Source organism: Eubalaena glacialis, chromosome 13 (assembly GCF_028564815.1).
Source record: "Eubalaena glacialis isolate mEubGla1 chromosome 13, mEubGla1.1.hap2.+ XY, whole genome shotgun sequence".
NCBI lineage: Eukaryota > Metazoa > Chordata > Mammalia > Artiodactyla > Balaenidae > Eubalaena > Eubalaena glacialis.
In genome coordinates, this window is record NC_083728.1 from 3,749,500 (window position 1) to 3,766,182 (window position 16,683).

The following is a 16,683-nucleotide window of genomic DNA, read 5'->3' on the forward strand; positions in this document are numbered from 1 at the left end:
ATCAGAGCTTTTAGGAGTGGTGAGGAGGCCTGGATGTAGACGGCGGGCGACCCCTGCCCTGATGCTGTGACAGCAACCAGCTCCGGGTGACGGCTACGTGCCTGCATTTTACGCCCACCAGCCAGCCTTCTGAGCTCTTTCCTAGAGTGACTCTTCTCCTGAGACCCCCGTGGGCCGCCCCCGTTAGTAAAACGGGACACGACACGGAGAGGCCAGGAGCTTGAGACGAGGCCCTGAGGATGCCGGGGGGCTCTCCCCACATGAGTGAGTCACGATGTCCCTTTTGCGTGATGCTGTGAAGAGTGAACGTGGTGACCTCACCGAGTGGGGCATCTCAGAGGAGAGTGGAGGGGTGGGCAGGTGAAGGGAGCAGATAAGTGGGAAGGGGTGACCCAGCAGGGGGAGAAGTTGTGACGAAGGACGCCCTGTGCCAGGAAGGGCCAGGGTACATCTGAAGGACAGAATGACTGACAAGGCATGGGGCGTCAAGGGCCACGTGGAGGGGCCTGGTGGGCAGGGCCACGGGCGGGGCAGCATGGAGGGTTTTGAACAGTGTGCTGTGAAGAGAACATGGTGGCCTCACCTAGTCAGTGGGGGGGGGGGTGGGGGTGAGAGCCCCACCTCCACAGGGAGAAGCCCAGAGCATCTGTGTTCACAGAATGTTCTACAGGACATTGGGCTCCACAAGCCTGCCCCAGAAGCCACCTGTTGGGGAGAGGATGGGGGACCTCAGGGACGGGTGGAATTTCCCCTAAACACACACACATACATTCATACACACATATACCCACACACACATACACCATCTAGAGCAGCCCAGCTGGGGCTTGTGTGTCTCATGCCAAAGGCTTCATCTAGTTGCAGGATCTCTGAGCTCCCATCCAGCACAAACATTTCATAACTGGGTCCATTTAGTGCAGTGATTAGCAGGCAATGACTCGTCAATAAATGCTCACCGAGAGGTACTGATGAGACAGAGATAGGATAAGACATTCAACAGCAAGCAAAGCATCCAGGAGACACAGCCAGCACCCTCCTCACCTCCCCCCAGACTCAGAGAAAATCAGGTTTGCAAAGCTTCTTGGTTTGAAACGACCAAGGACCCTCACCAAGCAACACTGGCCTCCCTGTGGACATTGGTACAGATGGGACACAGGGGCATGTACTGACGATATAACCCAGCAGTTCTGCATGCCTGAAGCAAAGGTAAATATTTCTTCCTAGTTTTTCTGACTATAGAAGTAATATATTCTCTAGACATAAAATTTAGGATTTATAGAAGCATATGGAGAAGAAACCCAGCCGTTGAGCAGTAACCACTATAAATAGTTTGCTCTCTTTCTTCCTAGCCATCTATGCTCAGACATTTTACTTTTGCAAAAAATGGGGATAATATAAAAAAATTATATTCTGATTTTTCTTCAAAATTTTATTTTTAGTATTTTAACATAATAATAATATATTGTAACACTTTTAATGGCAGTGTATTATTCCATTTACCTGGATATACCATAATGGACCCCCATTGTTCGGTTTAAGGTGCTTCCAAGTTTTCATGTACGTAGTTTGGGGAAAGTTCTCCTTCCAACAATGGCAGGCTAGGGTCTCTGAACCAATCCTCTCATTTAAAAAATAACAAAATCTGGGACTTCCCTGGTGGTGCAGTGGTTAAGAATCCACCTGCCAATGCAGGGGAAATGGGTTCGAGCCCTGGTCCGGGAAGATCCCACATGCTGCAGAGCAACTAAGCCCCATGCGCCACAACTACTGAGCCTGCACTCTAGAGCCCTCGTGTGGCAACTACTGAGCCCACGTGCCACAACTCCTGAAACCCACGTGCCTAGAACCCGTGCTCCACAACAAGAGAAGCCACCGCAATGAGAAGCCTGCACACCGCAACGAAGAGTAGCCCCCGCTCGCTGCAACTACAGAAAGCCTGTGCACAGCAACAAAGACCCAATGCAGCCAAAAATAAAATAAGATAAATAAAACATGAGAAGAAATGAAAGAAATAGAAAATTTAAAAAATAATAAAATCTGGACAAAAATTTAAAAATACCTGTTTGAAGATATCAAGGAGTTAACAGATTAGTGAGAATGAGGGGCCAAAATCTGAGCCCATGAGACAGGAAACCAAATATTTGAATGAATGAATGAATAAATGGATGAATGAGTGAGTCAATGAATGAATGAATGAATGAATGAGTGAATGAACAATCTGACAAAGAAGGAGCAAAAGGGTCGAACCTGCAGGGTCTTTTGGCAGAAAGCGGCAGCCGCTCTGGCTCCATCTCTGTCTCTCAGCAGCCGACCCGTCGCTCATCTCGCTCTCCGGGAAGCTGCGTGTGCAGAGAACAGCACTCGTTTGTGCTGCTCTGGGTGTGTGTGCATTTAGGATCATGACGTTTACTCAGTTAAGAAATAGAGTGGAAAGGAGGCCTCTGCTTGACAGACAAAACAAAGCAAGGAGAGGGGAGAGGGTCCAGGGCAGCTTCCTCCTGCTCTCAACTTTAAAGAAATAACCACTTTCCCTGCATCCTGTTGGGTGGCAATGAGTTTCCTGGCCACGTCTCTTTTCCTACAAGAACTGCACTATATGTCTGTGTGTACATGTTTACAGCTAACCTTGTGGAGCATTATGGGAATTTATTTAATCCTCACAACAAGCCTGGGAGGTAGGAACTGCTGTTGCCATATTATAGAGATGGGAAGGCTAAGACCAGAGAGGTGATGTGACTTGCTCATGGTCACACAGCCACAGGTGGCAGAGCCTGGATTTAAACCCTGGCAGCCTATGCCCTTGATCACCAGAAGCCTCAGAAACCAATGTGATGATTTCTAAAGAAATTCAGCACATGTCTGCCAAATTGAATCAGCCTGCTATTTCCAGGGACTGTAAGTGCCTTGGGTTTAATTTAATGAAACCTATTATTGGAAAAGATATACCAAGATATTCATTTCTTAAATGATGGGAATAAGGCTGCAATTGTACGGTGGTGTTTTGAATCGGGGTTAGCCCCTCTGTGAAGAGAATGGCTGAGAGGAACGGCAGCTTGGAGGCTGCAGGGGGCTTGGGGTCCTGGAGGGTGTGCAGGTCTATCAGTGTCACACCAGGAAGGGAGTGCCAGAACCGCCCCTCACCAAGGGCTCAGGAAGCTGAGCTAAAAGGCTCCCTAAGATCCCTTCTTGCTCGAAAATGATGTGACCAACTCGGGCCGTCTCTCCAGGGGCTTCTTGCTACCTGTGTGGGGTGGCAGACAGCCCACATGGCATTGAGCTGGCACCCACTTCTTCAGGCTTGGGGGCTAGTGTTAGTCTCCCTTCCTGTCCCTTGTATCATTGCTGTCATTCATTTCACTTACACATAAGCACACAAAAGGTTATGTAGAGAGATACACATACTTGAATACATTGTTGCTATTATTTTTTTTTATAAACTTATTTTCTAGATCAATTAATAATAAAAATAAAAGTTTTTATTTTACCTTCACCTCTGCCTTCTTTGATACTCTTCTTTCTTTATGTAGATCTGAGTTTCTGACCTACATTATTGTCCTTCTCTCTAAAGAACTTCTTTTAACATTTCTTGCAAGGCAGGTATACTGGCAACAAATTCCCTCAATTTCTGTTTGAGAAAGTCTTTATTTCCTCTTCACTTTTGAAAGATAATTTCACAGGGAACAGAATTGTAGATTGGTGAGTTTTTTCCTCTGAACACTTTAAATCTTTCACTTCACTCTCGTGCTTGCACAGTTTTTCAGGAGAAGTTGGATGTAATTCTTATCTTTGCTCCTCTATAGGTATTGTGTTTTTTTCCTTGGCTTCTTTCAGGATTTTGTCTTTATCTTTGATTTTTCTGTAGTTTGAAAATGATAAGGCTAGATGTAGTTTTAGGGGCATTTCACTGTGTTCAATGTTCTCTGAGTTTCCTGGATCTGTAGTTTGTTACCTAAAACTAATTTGGGAAACTCTCAGTCATCTTGTTTTAAATATTTCCTCTGTTTCTTTCTGTCTTTCTTCTCCTTCTGGAATTCCCATTACGCGTGTGTTACACCTTTGGTAGTAGCCCCACAGTTCTTGGATATACTGTTCTGTGTTTTTTTTTTTAATCTTTTGTTCTCTTTGCTTTTAACTTTGGCTGGTTTCTGTTGAGAGATCCTCAAGCTCAGAGATTCTTTTCTCAGCCATATCCAATCTACTAACAAGCCTGTCAAAGGCATTCTTCATTTCTCTTAGTGTTTTTGATCTCTAGCGTTTCATTTTGGTTCTTTCTTAGAATTTCTCTCCACTTACATTGCCCATTTGTTCTTACACGCGGTTTACATTATCCATTAGATCCCTTAGCATCTTAATCATAGTTGTTTTCAGTTCCTGGTTTGATAATTCCAGTATCCCTGCCATATCTGAATCTGGTTCTGATACTTTCTCTGTCTTTTCAAATTGTGTTTTTTGTCTTCTGGCATGCCTTGTAATTTTTTATTGATAAGTGAATATGATGTACCGGGCGGGTAAAAGGAAATGCTCTAAGTAGGCCTTTGGTAAAATGGTGAGGAGTTGGGGGAGGGGAAGGGTCCTTTAGCCTATATTCAGGTCTCAGTCTTTTAATGAGCCTGTGCCTCTGGGCTGTGACCTTCACAAGTGTTTCTGATTTTTTTTCTTCCCCTTAGGTGGGACAGAATGGCTGTTGTGAGCTGGGAGTTGGGCATTTCCCTTCCTCCAGGTCAGTTAGGGGCTGGTAAATCCCCAAGAGGTTAGATTCTGGTTAACTGGTTTCTCCTGAGGGCAGACCTGATTAAGAACTGAAGGCTCTGGTGTATTTCAAAATGGTTCCTTTTTCCCTCCCCTGCTGGCAGCCAGAGTGAATCCACAACCCCCACCCCTCGCCCCGCCCATGCTCACTGTGGAAACCTGGCCAAGCTCCTCCAGGTAGAATTCACACTAGTGTCAGGGCCCTGACACAGGGTACTCCTGGAGTTTCTCTCTCCCAGACTTGTTCACACTGAGCTTCAGCAAATCACCAGAGTTCAGATGTCCCGACGCCAGCACCGGCCTCCGCGGAAGCTTCTGCTCAAGTAAGTTGTGTTCCTGTCTATTTGCCTGTCAGTGTCTGCAGTTTCGGGGGCAGCAGTTTGCCCTGTGACCTCACTTCTCTGACAGATCGAAGAAGAGCTGGTGCTTTTTCAGTTTGTTCAGCTTTTTACCTGTTCTTAGGATGGAGTGGCGTCTTTCAGCTTCTTACATGCTGGGCCAGAAACCAGAAGTCTCTAATTATATTTTTCACATCATATTTTTATGGTTTCCTCCCATTCATGGCAAGTGTTATTAGTTTTCCATTTAGAAGATGTTTTTCCATTTGGAAGGTTTACTTTTTAAGTACATTTATTTTAAGGGGAAAAAAATGACTGTTGTATTTTTTAATGAAGAAAATAACAGGACCAGCGTTACACAAACAGCAAAGATCTTGAAGGTGGTATTTGAACGACAGAAGTTGGGGAGGCCAGAGATAATGGATGTAACGCAGCAGGAACACAATAAGTGTGCTGTAAAGCAGAGCTGTTGTCATTATGATCATTAGCCCTGGTTAGCTGGCCCAGTGTGAGCAAAGGAGCCGGCTTGTGCTAACCCGCTTCCAGCCACCGCCCTCTGGAAAAAGAGATTGGCTCTGAGGGCAATGGGGATAACTACACAGGGGACCTGAGCCACTGTGCCTGGTGGTGATTCATTGCCTTCTCTCCATGAAGCTTCCAAACAACCCCTGCTGATGGTTGTAATCAAACCCCTCAACTTGGGCTTCCCTCCAGCCACACAAAAAATGCCCCTTATGGCTCAAACAGATGCTCCTTGGGTTTTAGACCACGAGCAAATTAACGGACTAATTCATCCCCGCTCCTCTAAGAACAATGTTTCAACCCTGTCAATAGCCACAAACTCCCCACTGGCAGACAAGACCACCCACTGCTCAAGAGACCCCAGGAGGCAGATGACATCCTTTGCCTGTGATTGTTCAGTGGAGTCCTGGGGTGCCAGACCCAGAGATGGGACAGTAGGCCTCAATCATCCTCAACCCCATCTCCAGGGTGGGACTTCTCACCTGACAGGTTCAGTCCCAGCCAGTTAAGCCCTTAGCCATGTCAGCCACTAGCAGGAGCTAGAGACAGCATTCAGAACACACCTGGACAGGGGGGTCAACACAGGCTGGTTCTCATGATACGTGAAAACAAAATGGTTTTATTTACATGAAGACAAAAATGAGTGAGGTAGAAGCCAGCAATGTGAAGTATGGCTTGGACTGAGGCTGAAGGATAACCATTCCCTGATCCAAAATGTCAACATCCCTGCCCATCGTACTCCTAAGAGAGCTGTGTGCCTGTGAGTTATGAAAGGATCTCTTCATTATTATTTTTAAATGTCCAGGAGTCACTATCTCAATTATATGAGGACACCATTGAAGTGACGAATGGACAGGAAGATAAGAACAAAGCTGAGGTCCTGGCTAGGTACTGAGAGAAATATGGAATCTGGGTGAGAGAAAGGAAAGCATGGGAGGAGGGTGGAGAAAGGGAGTAGAAAGGAGGAGAAAGGAAGGAAAAAGAGAGAAAAGAACGACAGAGATAAAGTATTATCAGTACCCTTTGGATTAGAAGTGACAAAATTGGATTAACAGGAAGTAGGGGGATATTGACTCATGGAATGGAGAAATCAAAAGATGCATAGGCTTCTGGCAAAGCTGGATGCAGGAGTCGAAACAGTGTGTCAGCACCCAGCCTCTCTCCATCTCTCAAATCTGCCACATGTCCAGTAGGCACCATGGGGCAATGCTGGCCACCACCCACTCCATGGCTCCATCACCCCGCAGCCCAGGGACCCAGGGAAGGAGAGAAACCCAGCATCTCTATCAACCCTTTCAAAAGACTCCCATTGGCTTGCTTGGGTCACGTGCTCACCCCTTCACCAATCACTGGGTCCTGGAACAATGGGACACTCTGATTGGCCAGGTTGGGACCAACCAGGTTAACAGTCCCACCAGAAACCTGCAGAGAAGAGGAGGGAAGTTCCCAGAAGGAAAGTGTTAGACAAGACAGAAAGGGAAAAGGGGGAAACTGAAATTTCCTGGACACTTACTGTGTCCAGTCTAATCCTCTTCATAAGCCCGCCAGGTAAGGCATTTTTACCCCCATTTTCTTGATGAGAACATTAAAGCAATGTCACACCTCGCCACCTTCAGTTCTGCAGACATATCAGGTGCTAGGATGGGACAGTTGTGGATGGATTCATGAGGCCCCAACACTCCACCACACTACTCAGGAATAGTCCTGTTCATGGGCCTCCCGGGCTGCTGGCCAGTCAGTCAGGCGGTGTCCTGTGCTCGAATGCAGCCCTTGGAATCTTCAAAGGACTTTTGTTACTAAGGATTCACTCACCAGGAAAAAATACCTTCTGAGCCCTACCATATGCCAGGCACTGTGCTAGGTGCTGGAGACACACAGGTGAGTAAGAGACAGTCCCAGCCCTCGGGGAAAGGCAGGCAATCTAGAATGTTGGAAACAAATATTTGTAAAAATATCCTTAAGAGGCAAATCTGGGAAGGCCTTAACTGTGGGGAACCCTCCAGAAATTTAGTTAATCCAGGAAGTCAAATTTTTTGGATGGCAAAGACCTTACCTCTTTAGGAATAAATATGGGAAGGTGGGGAGGGGGTTCTTTGTTACGGCTTTAGCTTTCTAGGGTGGAAGTATTTCTTAACTGCAGCACACACGTTTCCTGAATACCTGGACAGCAATCCTCCAGCCCCTAGAACCACCCTCTCCTTCACCATCCAATTTCAGTAACCCAAGCCTCGACATCACACATTTCTCTGGTGAATTCAGTCCTCTCCAGCATACTTCTGAGGATTCTAAGAAATTGGGGAGGAGGGCTTATACTTTCTGACAGTCACCTAACCTTTCCTCTTGCTTCTGTCCAGGACCCTTAATGTCTTTGTCGTCGTTGGGGCCCATGCACTGCTGCATTTTGCCCCAAACTTGAACAGGGTCTCTTTTTCTTTACCCAGTACACCACCCCACCAAGGCTCAGGCAGAGTTAATGGACATAAAATTGCAAAATGGTTTGGAGTAGGAGGAATATGACAAAGGCATACGATACCGCAAAAGAGAAAACGGCTGAAAACCGAATGTCAGAGGATACCGGCACGGTAAGCCAGCCTCATCCTATCACAGGAGCCCCTAACTGCTGTCTCCCCCACCCCACACACACGGGGTCCTGTTTTCCCAGGTCCCCCAACCCCACTTCCCTGGTGTCCCATGCCCCACCTCAAATCTTCTATCTCTGGGGCCTCCCCAAAGAATTGCATTTAGGAGCCACTGCTCAGAGGACCAGGAAGTGTAAGCTACAATAGGGAACATTGCCATCCCAGAGAGTGAGAAACATTTGTAATTGGAACATGGGAGACTCACATTTATCTTATTCTTCGGAATAACGTGGCCAAGATATCCCCATTCCAGGCAACACCCTGTACTTTGCTTCTCGTGACAAATAAACCCAACAAAGAGTTTTCTCAGGCAGTGAATTTTCCTTCCACTTCCTAATGCAGCCAGCATAGATTATGTGCAGTTTTTAAGGAGGACCATCTCCTGGTCCTGTTTCACTCTCAGAGCAGATCGCTGTGGCTCTCCACTTCCACGCTGGGAGAAGTTTGGAAGACCTCGGGCCAGCCTTTTTTTGAGGGAGGCTACCCAAGAAGCTGCTAATCCCCTTGATCTTGGTCACAAGTCTGTCATCTTCTAGGTTGTTCTTCTTGGCAGATAATCAAAATGGGCTAAATTTTAAAACCACTTTCCCTTTGGTGTCCAATAATTTGTGGGTTTGGTAGAACCTCTTCAGAAACCAGTAGGGGTAATTTGTTTCCTCTCTCTTCTGCTATTCAAACATGACTCTGAAGTCTGGCCCCAAAGTAGAGATAAAACTCAAGTGTGTGTTATGCTTTGGACCCAGAGGGATGTGGCTGGGTAAATTGTGGGTCCTTGTCCTGACGCATGCTATAACCTTGAAATAACCAGATTGCCACTGCAGGAAGAGAAAACTCAAGACAGTAATTTTTGGGATTAAACACAGTAAACTGTCCTGCCCTTGCCGTGGAGGAGAAGGGTTCCCCGGAGTGGGGGCCGTGTTCCCATTCCCCACAAAGTCAGCTTCTGGGTGGCCACAGGCATTGTGCTTTCAGGGAATGAAATCAGACGTCTTCTTCAGTCGGGGCTGTGCCCCCGGATGGGAGAACAGCCTACTGGGGAGTCTTCCCACATTCGGTTACAAAATTGAAATGGTGTTGTTTTCCAACAGCTGTTACTGTGCTGCCCAAACCCCTTCCTCCCTCAAGTCAGTTGGGTTTCTTAGCTTTTCAGTCACTTTCAGCAGTTCCAACAACTTTACTTGGCTTCTGAAGATTCCGTCCTGTTCCTTTTAAACTTTCATTTTCCTAAAGAAATCAAAGCTCACCCCACTGGGGCTGATGCTAGGACCTCTGCTCTCGCAGCTCATCTTCCTGGGACACTGCCCTGCCCCCTGGGAAGAGTTGGGAAGCCTGCCTGACCCCATTCCCCATCTTCAGTGTGCATCGGACTTTCCAGGAGGGCTTGTTAAAGTACTGACTGCCGGGCCCCGATTCAGTGGGTCTGGGGATGGGGCCTAGGAATTTGCATCACTAACAATTTCCCAGGTCACACTGATGCTGCTGTCCAGGGACCACGGAGAAAAGCTATGTCAGTAGTTCTAAACTAGCTCTGTGGCTTTTAGACTTTAAGAAATATAATGTGAGCCCTGTAATATAAAATTTTCTAATAGCTGTGTATTTTACTACAATTCAAATGTTTTCTAATAGCCACATTTTAAGAAGTAAAAGGAAATAATGAAATTAAATTTTAAGTATGCTTTATTTATCCCAATATACCCGGTACATCTCAAATATATCAATTCAACATGTGACCAGTAAAAAAGTGACTAATGAAATCTTTTCCCTTCTTTTATACTAAGTCTTCAAAAATCAAGGGTGTGTTTTGACTGCAGCACAGCTCAATCAGCTCTCACATACCAGGTGCTCAGGAACAATCTACCATCCCGTTGCTACCTTTCTGCAGTTCCAGGACCTCCCCTTGAAAACTCAGAGGCTGCTCTTGCAGAAAGCCCTCCCTGCACCCCTCCTGCCTTGAACCACTTCCCCCAGCGCCTCAGTGTGAACCCACTTTCTCTAATCTAGTGCTGGCCGCACACTGGAATCACTCGAGGAGCTTTAAAACATCCTGATGCTGGGACCCTCCCCCTCCCCATGTTCTGATTTCAGTGGTCTGAGCTGCAGCCTGAGCAAGGAGATCACGTTAACTCTCTCCAGGTGATTCTGACACCCAGCCCTAACCGTCTGGGGAAGCTCCCCGCCCCCATCAGGACTGTTAGCGCCTAAAGACTCTACCACCCCAAACCTGACCTGGCCCCCACAGCATCAGCACCACCTGGAATGTCGTCAGAAATTCAAAATCTCCAAATCCCATCCCAACCTGCCGTGTTAGAACCAGTGTTTTAATAAGATCACCAGCGATTCCTAAGTGCAGTGAAGTCTGAGAAGCACTGCCTGAAGGAAGCGACTTCTTATTCCTCTTCGGTACCCTCCACCTTGGGGTGGGCACGGGGGGAGGCCCCTGGAGCTCCCAGGAAGGGAGATGGAGGTTGTGCACAGGCTACTTGACTAGAGGCTGCGTGTTGGATTCCAGCCCAGCGCTTACACCTGCTGCTCTGTAGCTGCGGAACTTGCTTCCCCTCTCGGAGCCACAACTTCCACAGCCATAAAATGAGGGAAATGGGCACGGTCAGAAGGATAAAATTCCGGCCAGCAAAAGCATTTTCTTTGGTTAACAGTTTTCAAAAACAATTTATTTCTAATTTTTTTTTTTTAAAAAAAAGGAAATTTGACCTAAAATCTCAAAATTCTAGTTTCTCCTGAAAAATTAGGAGATCTGGCATCCCCAGGCCCATGTTTCCTACTTTCCTGTTTGATTCTCTAATGATGGTCAATTTCCCTATTAGAATGAAAGTTCTAAGAAGGGAGAGACCCTGCCTTATTTTGCTCTTATTACCCCAGAGTCAAGAATTGGCCTCTGCACATAGTAGATTCTCAATTAATTATGTTGGATGATGGAATGAGAACAGCAAAATGTAGTGTCAGACTTCCAGATTGTTGAGGGTTGAACTGTGTCTTCCAAAAAGATACGCTCAACTCCTAACCCCGGTACCAGTGAATGTGACCTTATTTAGTTATAGAGTCTTTGCAGGTGTGATCAAATTAAGATGAGGTTATACCAGATTGGGGTGGGTCTTAGTCCAGTAACCAGCATCCTTGTATGGGGAGGAAGATTTGAACACAGAGAAAAAGACACAGACGAGAAGGCCATGGGAAGCTGGCGACAGAGATTGGAGCAATGTGTCTACAAGCCAAGAAATACCAAGGATCGCTGACACCACCAGAAGTAAGGAGAGAGACCTGGAGCAGATTCTTGCTCAGAGCCCCCAGAATGAACCAACCCTACAGACACCTTGGTTTTGGTTCTGGCCCCCAGAACTGTAAGAGAATACATTCCTGTCATAGGTACCCAGTTTGTTGCAGCAGCCATAGGAAACTAACCCACAGGGGTTAACGTACTAGTTAGGAAGATTTGAAACAGGCTGATGAGGATTACCAGCCATGGAAGTGGGATAAGCAGAGTGTCACAGGCACAGTACACAAACCGAGTGTTCTAGCTTTACCATCTGCTTCTGTAAGAATGCTTATTATGGCTTTTTGGCTGTCCATAAGGAGAGGATGTTATTAAAAATTAAGTAACCCTAACGTATTGGCAAAAAGACAGTTCTAGTAGCACTGCTTTACCCTTGAAGATAGCAAAGGAGTCACTAAAACTGACTAAAACCTTTAAAAACTTGTGTTCAGAAGGTGGCAGTGGCGGGGGGAGCTAATTTCCTGTTAATCCCATAAGAAATCTACAAGAAAGCAGTAGCACCAGTCAAGAATTGCTGAAAAATCGAAGACAGAGTTGGAGAGGGGAAAAGTCTTCTTTCTGTGTAGGAATCTTATCTATTTATATCAATATATGCTCAATTTCATAAGATACAAATACACTCAAGAAAATCACCTTTTTATCTTCCTTGTAACAATTATTTGTGGATCTTTATCTCAACACAGTCATCTTTACCTACTTATAACCTATGCATAGATGTGATTGTGTTTGGCATTTAAGATGTTTCTATATGCTCATTCGTGTCTAAGAGTAAAGATCTTGTACATGTAATTTCAAGTAGCCATCATGTCAATGCCCTGTGGTGTGTTTATCCAAGGATATAACTCTCAAGGCTATAACAAAAGGCTGAAAGCCCCTTACAAGTGCAGAAAATATCCATGACATTTCCTTTTTCCATTGTGATTCTGAGTCCCCCGGAAATTCTTAGCATCTTGCCAAAGAATAAATAGCACATAGGCCTCTCAGGCATCTTACAGAACTAAAGGTCTCAGATGTAGCTTTTAGGATAATAAATGGAATATAGAATAATAAACATAAAACAAACATGTGGTTCCTGTTTCTAAGTGGAAGGATTACAGTTGACACAGATTTAGAGCCAGAAGTCAGGGTGATTAAGGAGCAGAGCATTGCAGCACAGTCATAAATTATGGAGGAGCACGTGAAAATGCTGCTTTTGAGAAAGCCAATTTGCTTGCACAAAAATTTTAAAATGTATGTTGGAGTCCCTGAAGCAGATGAGTTCAGTACTAGTAGCCTCACCGCATCCTTTGTCTCGTAGGGAGAGAGGAGAGAGCTGAACAGGAGTAGACCCAGGGCCCAGGCCAGCATCTTATGATGCCGAGTGGGACCACTGTGGTGGCTGCCGATGAGAGGGCAGCAAGTCTGCTGGGAAAGAGGCCCAAGGAGGCACATACAGCAAAGTAAAGGAGACCGTGTGAGCAATGAGGAAAAGGGGGGTGGGAAGATGGCTGCCTGAAGCTGCCAAGGCCCTAAGACACCTGTCTGCTGAAGCAGCCTGCTCTGGACTCTGGGGCCACAGAGGGAAGAGACGACTGGCTGGTGGCACAGTCACGTCGACACCTACCGGGACTTGAATCTGGGCTGCTCTGCTTCCAGGCTCAGAGCCTGCCAGCCAGGGAACCTCTCGTATGGTGCAGAGCGGGGTGACAAAGGGGCCTCCCTCCAGGACTTGTGAAAGAAGAAAGGAGTTGATCTATGCAAGGGCTCAGCCAGTCCCCGGGTGAGTCCTCCCTCCCTGGGCTTCACTGAAGCTTCTTCTCTGGGAATAAACCCCGTACTTACTCAGCATCCCCAAGCAGGGCTCTGTACCTGGCAACCAGAGGCCCCTTGAGAGACCAACATTCCCACTGTAAGGGGTCGTCTGCCTTGAGAGCTCCTCAGTGCTTCTTCTGCCTGTCTGCGGACTCCCCGAAATCTTTTCAGCCTTCAACAAATAAAATCGCTATTTATCCTAGAGCAATGAGAGATTCAGCAGCAAGTCAAAGTAGACTGACTATATATATATATATATATATATATATATATATATATATATATATGGTTGCCCATGCCTTATTTTACAAGTAGGGACCCTTTTTAAAATTTAATAGATTTTATTTCTTAGAGCCATTTTAGTGTTACATAAAAGTAGATTGGAGAGTACAGTGTTCCTATATACCACCCCACTTTCCCACTCATCCCACAGTTCCCTCTATTATTAACATCTTGCATTAGTGGAGTACACTTGTTACAATCGATGAGCTAATATCATACATTATTATTAACTAAAGCCCATAGTTTACATGGGGATTCACTGTTTTGTACATTCTGTGGGTTTTGACAGTGTTTAGTGACATGTACCCACCCTGCTAGTATCATAGTTTCATTGACCTAAACTTCCTCTGTGCTCCATGTATTCATCCCTTCCTCCCCTCTGAGCCCTCGGCAACCCCTGATCCTTTTACTGTCTGCATAGTTTTGCCTTTTCTAGAGTGCCATATAGTTGGAATCATACAGTCTGTAGCCTTTTCAGGTTGCCTTCTTTCACTTAGCCATGTGCACTGATGCTTCCTTCATGTCTTTACTTTTTTTTTCCCCCTAATAAATTTATTTATTTATTTTTGGCTGTGTTGGGTCTTCGTTGCTGCGTGTGGGCTTTCTCTAATTGCAACGAGTGGGGGCTACTCTTTGTTGCAACGCGTGGGCTTCTTACTGTGGTGGCTTCTGTTGTTGCGGAGCACGGGCTCTAGGTGCACGGGCTTCAATAGTTGTGGCATGTGGGCTCAGTAGTTGTGGCTCATGGGCTCTAGCGCACAGGCTCAGTAGTTGCGGTGCACGGGCTTAGTTGCTCTGCAGCATGTGGGATCTTCCCAGACCAGGGATCAAACCTGTGTCCCCTGCATTGGCAGGAGGACTCTCAACCACTGTGCCACCAGGGAAGCCCCCTCCATGTCTTTTCATTACTGAATAATATTCCACTGGGGAATACTGTGGATGGACCACTCTTTGTTTATCCCTCCACCTACCCAAAGGCATCTTGGTTGCTTCCAAGTTTTGATGATTATGAATAAATCTGCTTTAAACATCTGTGTGCAGGTTTTTGTGTGGACATAAGTTTTCAACTCCTTTGCATAAATACCATTGCACAGGATTGTTGGATCATATTGTAAGAATAAGTTTAGTTTTGTAAGAAACTGCCAAACTGTCTTCCAAAGTGGCTGCACCACTTTGCATTCCCACCATCAATGAACAAGAATTCCTGTTGCTTATCTTACTCTTTAGGTGTAAAATTAATAAAGACTTCTTATGGAATTTTAAATTCCATAAGATTTTATTTATTTATTTACTTTAATGGAATAGTCATTAAAAAACCTCTCCCTCACCCCCAACTTCCCACTCTGGTCTGATTCCACAGAAGTAATCACCTTACATCTATGTCTTTCCAAACATTTTTACTATATGCTGTCAACATACATAAGCTCAAAATTTATTACAATTCTATGAAAATTAAGGATTCAATTTAAACATTTTGGCCTAGTGCAAGAACAATAATTTCTCTTCACAGTTTCTAAATCGGCCTGCACTGACATGACAGGTACATTTGTGATACTAGAGAACTGCTCACTTGGAGGAGCAGGGTCATTGTTGGCTCCCTCTGATGTGGTCACTGAGTCCTTAGCTGTTTCCTCTGCCCTAAAGGTAAATGACTAAGACAATGGTGCCTCTTCCCTTAAAACCTTGGTCTTCAAGAGCTGGTCATTGGTGCTGATGCAGTCTCATGGTCCATCCCCGCAGATGAACCACTTGAAGAAGATGCTCTCAGAAGTGGACTTAAGATTGTTGCCTTTGCTTATATATTTTTATATCTAATATTTTGTGTGTCCTTATAGTTTCACATAATCATTTGCAAAAAATATGGTAATGATGGGGTGTAACTGGCTTTCAAGGAAACAAAATGACCTGAGGATTCCCACTGGCATCTCAGCTTTCATTGCACACAGGAACACAGGCACACAGGCACACATGCACGCACACCGATTTTAGCATCTGCTCAGAGCAGAATGATGGGAGGATCTTTGCAGCAGGGATCACGTGAGGAACACTTGTTCTCTCAAGATGCTTCAGTTTGCTTACATCTTCAGCAGTTCCAGAGAATGCCCTTTCCTGCAAGCAAACATTAGTCAGTGCTAGGTGGTATTGTTATTTGCGAAAAACAGAATCAAGGCTTTTGTTGTGGTTCAGGCAGCCTTTTTGTTTGTTTTCACATGTAATAGCTGTTTTGTATAAGTAGGTGATGATGCATTTCCTGAATCTCTTAGAGGCGTGTTTTGGCTGAAGCAGAATGATGAACGTGGACGTGGCCCACAATCTTTCTGCTTTTGGCGGTCATTCTGTTAGACGGCGCACAAATCAGGGACATAAACAAAGCCTTGTGCAATCATGACTCCTTAATCAACGGAGCCTTCACCACATTTGCTCCTTTGTCAATGGCAAATGTGTAGGTTATTGCCTTTCTGCTTTTTCGTTCCATAAATACTTCTTCAATCCAATTCACTATGAGGTGAGTTTTGCAAGACTCCAAAATCTCCCAAGAAGCTAGCAAAGCAGAAACTTTTACACCACCACACTGTCAGATTTAGAAAGACTTATGGTTATTTTCTTACACCCAAGCCTCTGATGCACAAAATAAAAGAATCACACATTTATATCACCCAGCATTTTGTGTAAGCAGAATATAATTCAGGAAAAAAGTTTTTTGGTAACATGCTTTCAACAAGGAACTTGAGACCTACGAGTCATGGCATGGGCAAATCTCAAAAATCCCTTATTGCCAAATGCAAAAATGATTGGTTGTAAACAATCATTTTGCAAGCTTTTATTGACCTGCTAGCCTCTGTAGAATCAAAATATGCATATAAAATCTGGGTTTGAAGTTTGAATGATGAGAGGAAAATGCATTTTGATTTATTGTGTTTTCACTACCATTCAGTTCAAAATATTTTCTGATTTCCAATGTGATTTCTTCTTTGACCCGTATATTATTTAGAAGTGCTTTGCTTAACTTCCAAACATTTGGGGTTGTAAATTATCTTTCTTAATGATTTCTAGCTTAATATACTCTATATGG

General features: G+C 45.1%; 1 protein-coding gene across 1 annotated transcript in view; it reads left to right on the forward strand.

Annotated features, from left to right (window-relative positions):
- Positions 1-274: 274 nt before the first annotated feature.
- CDH26 (cadherin 26) overlaps positions 275-16,683 on the forward strand; it is a 43,162-nt gene continuing 26,753 nt past the window's right edge. The window contains 2 exon segments of the mRNA XM_061209786.1: positions 275-360; positions 4,989-5,072. Of these exon segments, the coding sequence (XP_061065769.1) occupies positions 275-360; positions 4,989-5,072 (170 nt within the window).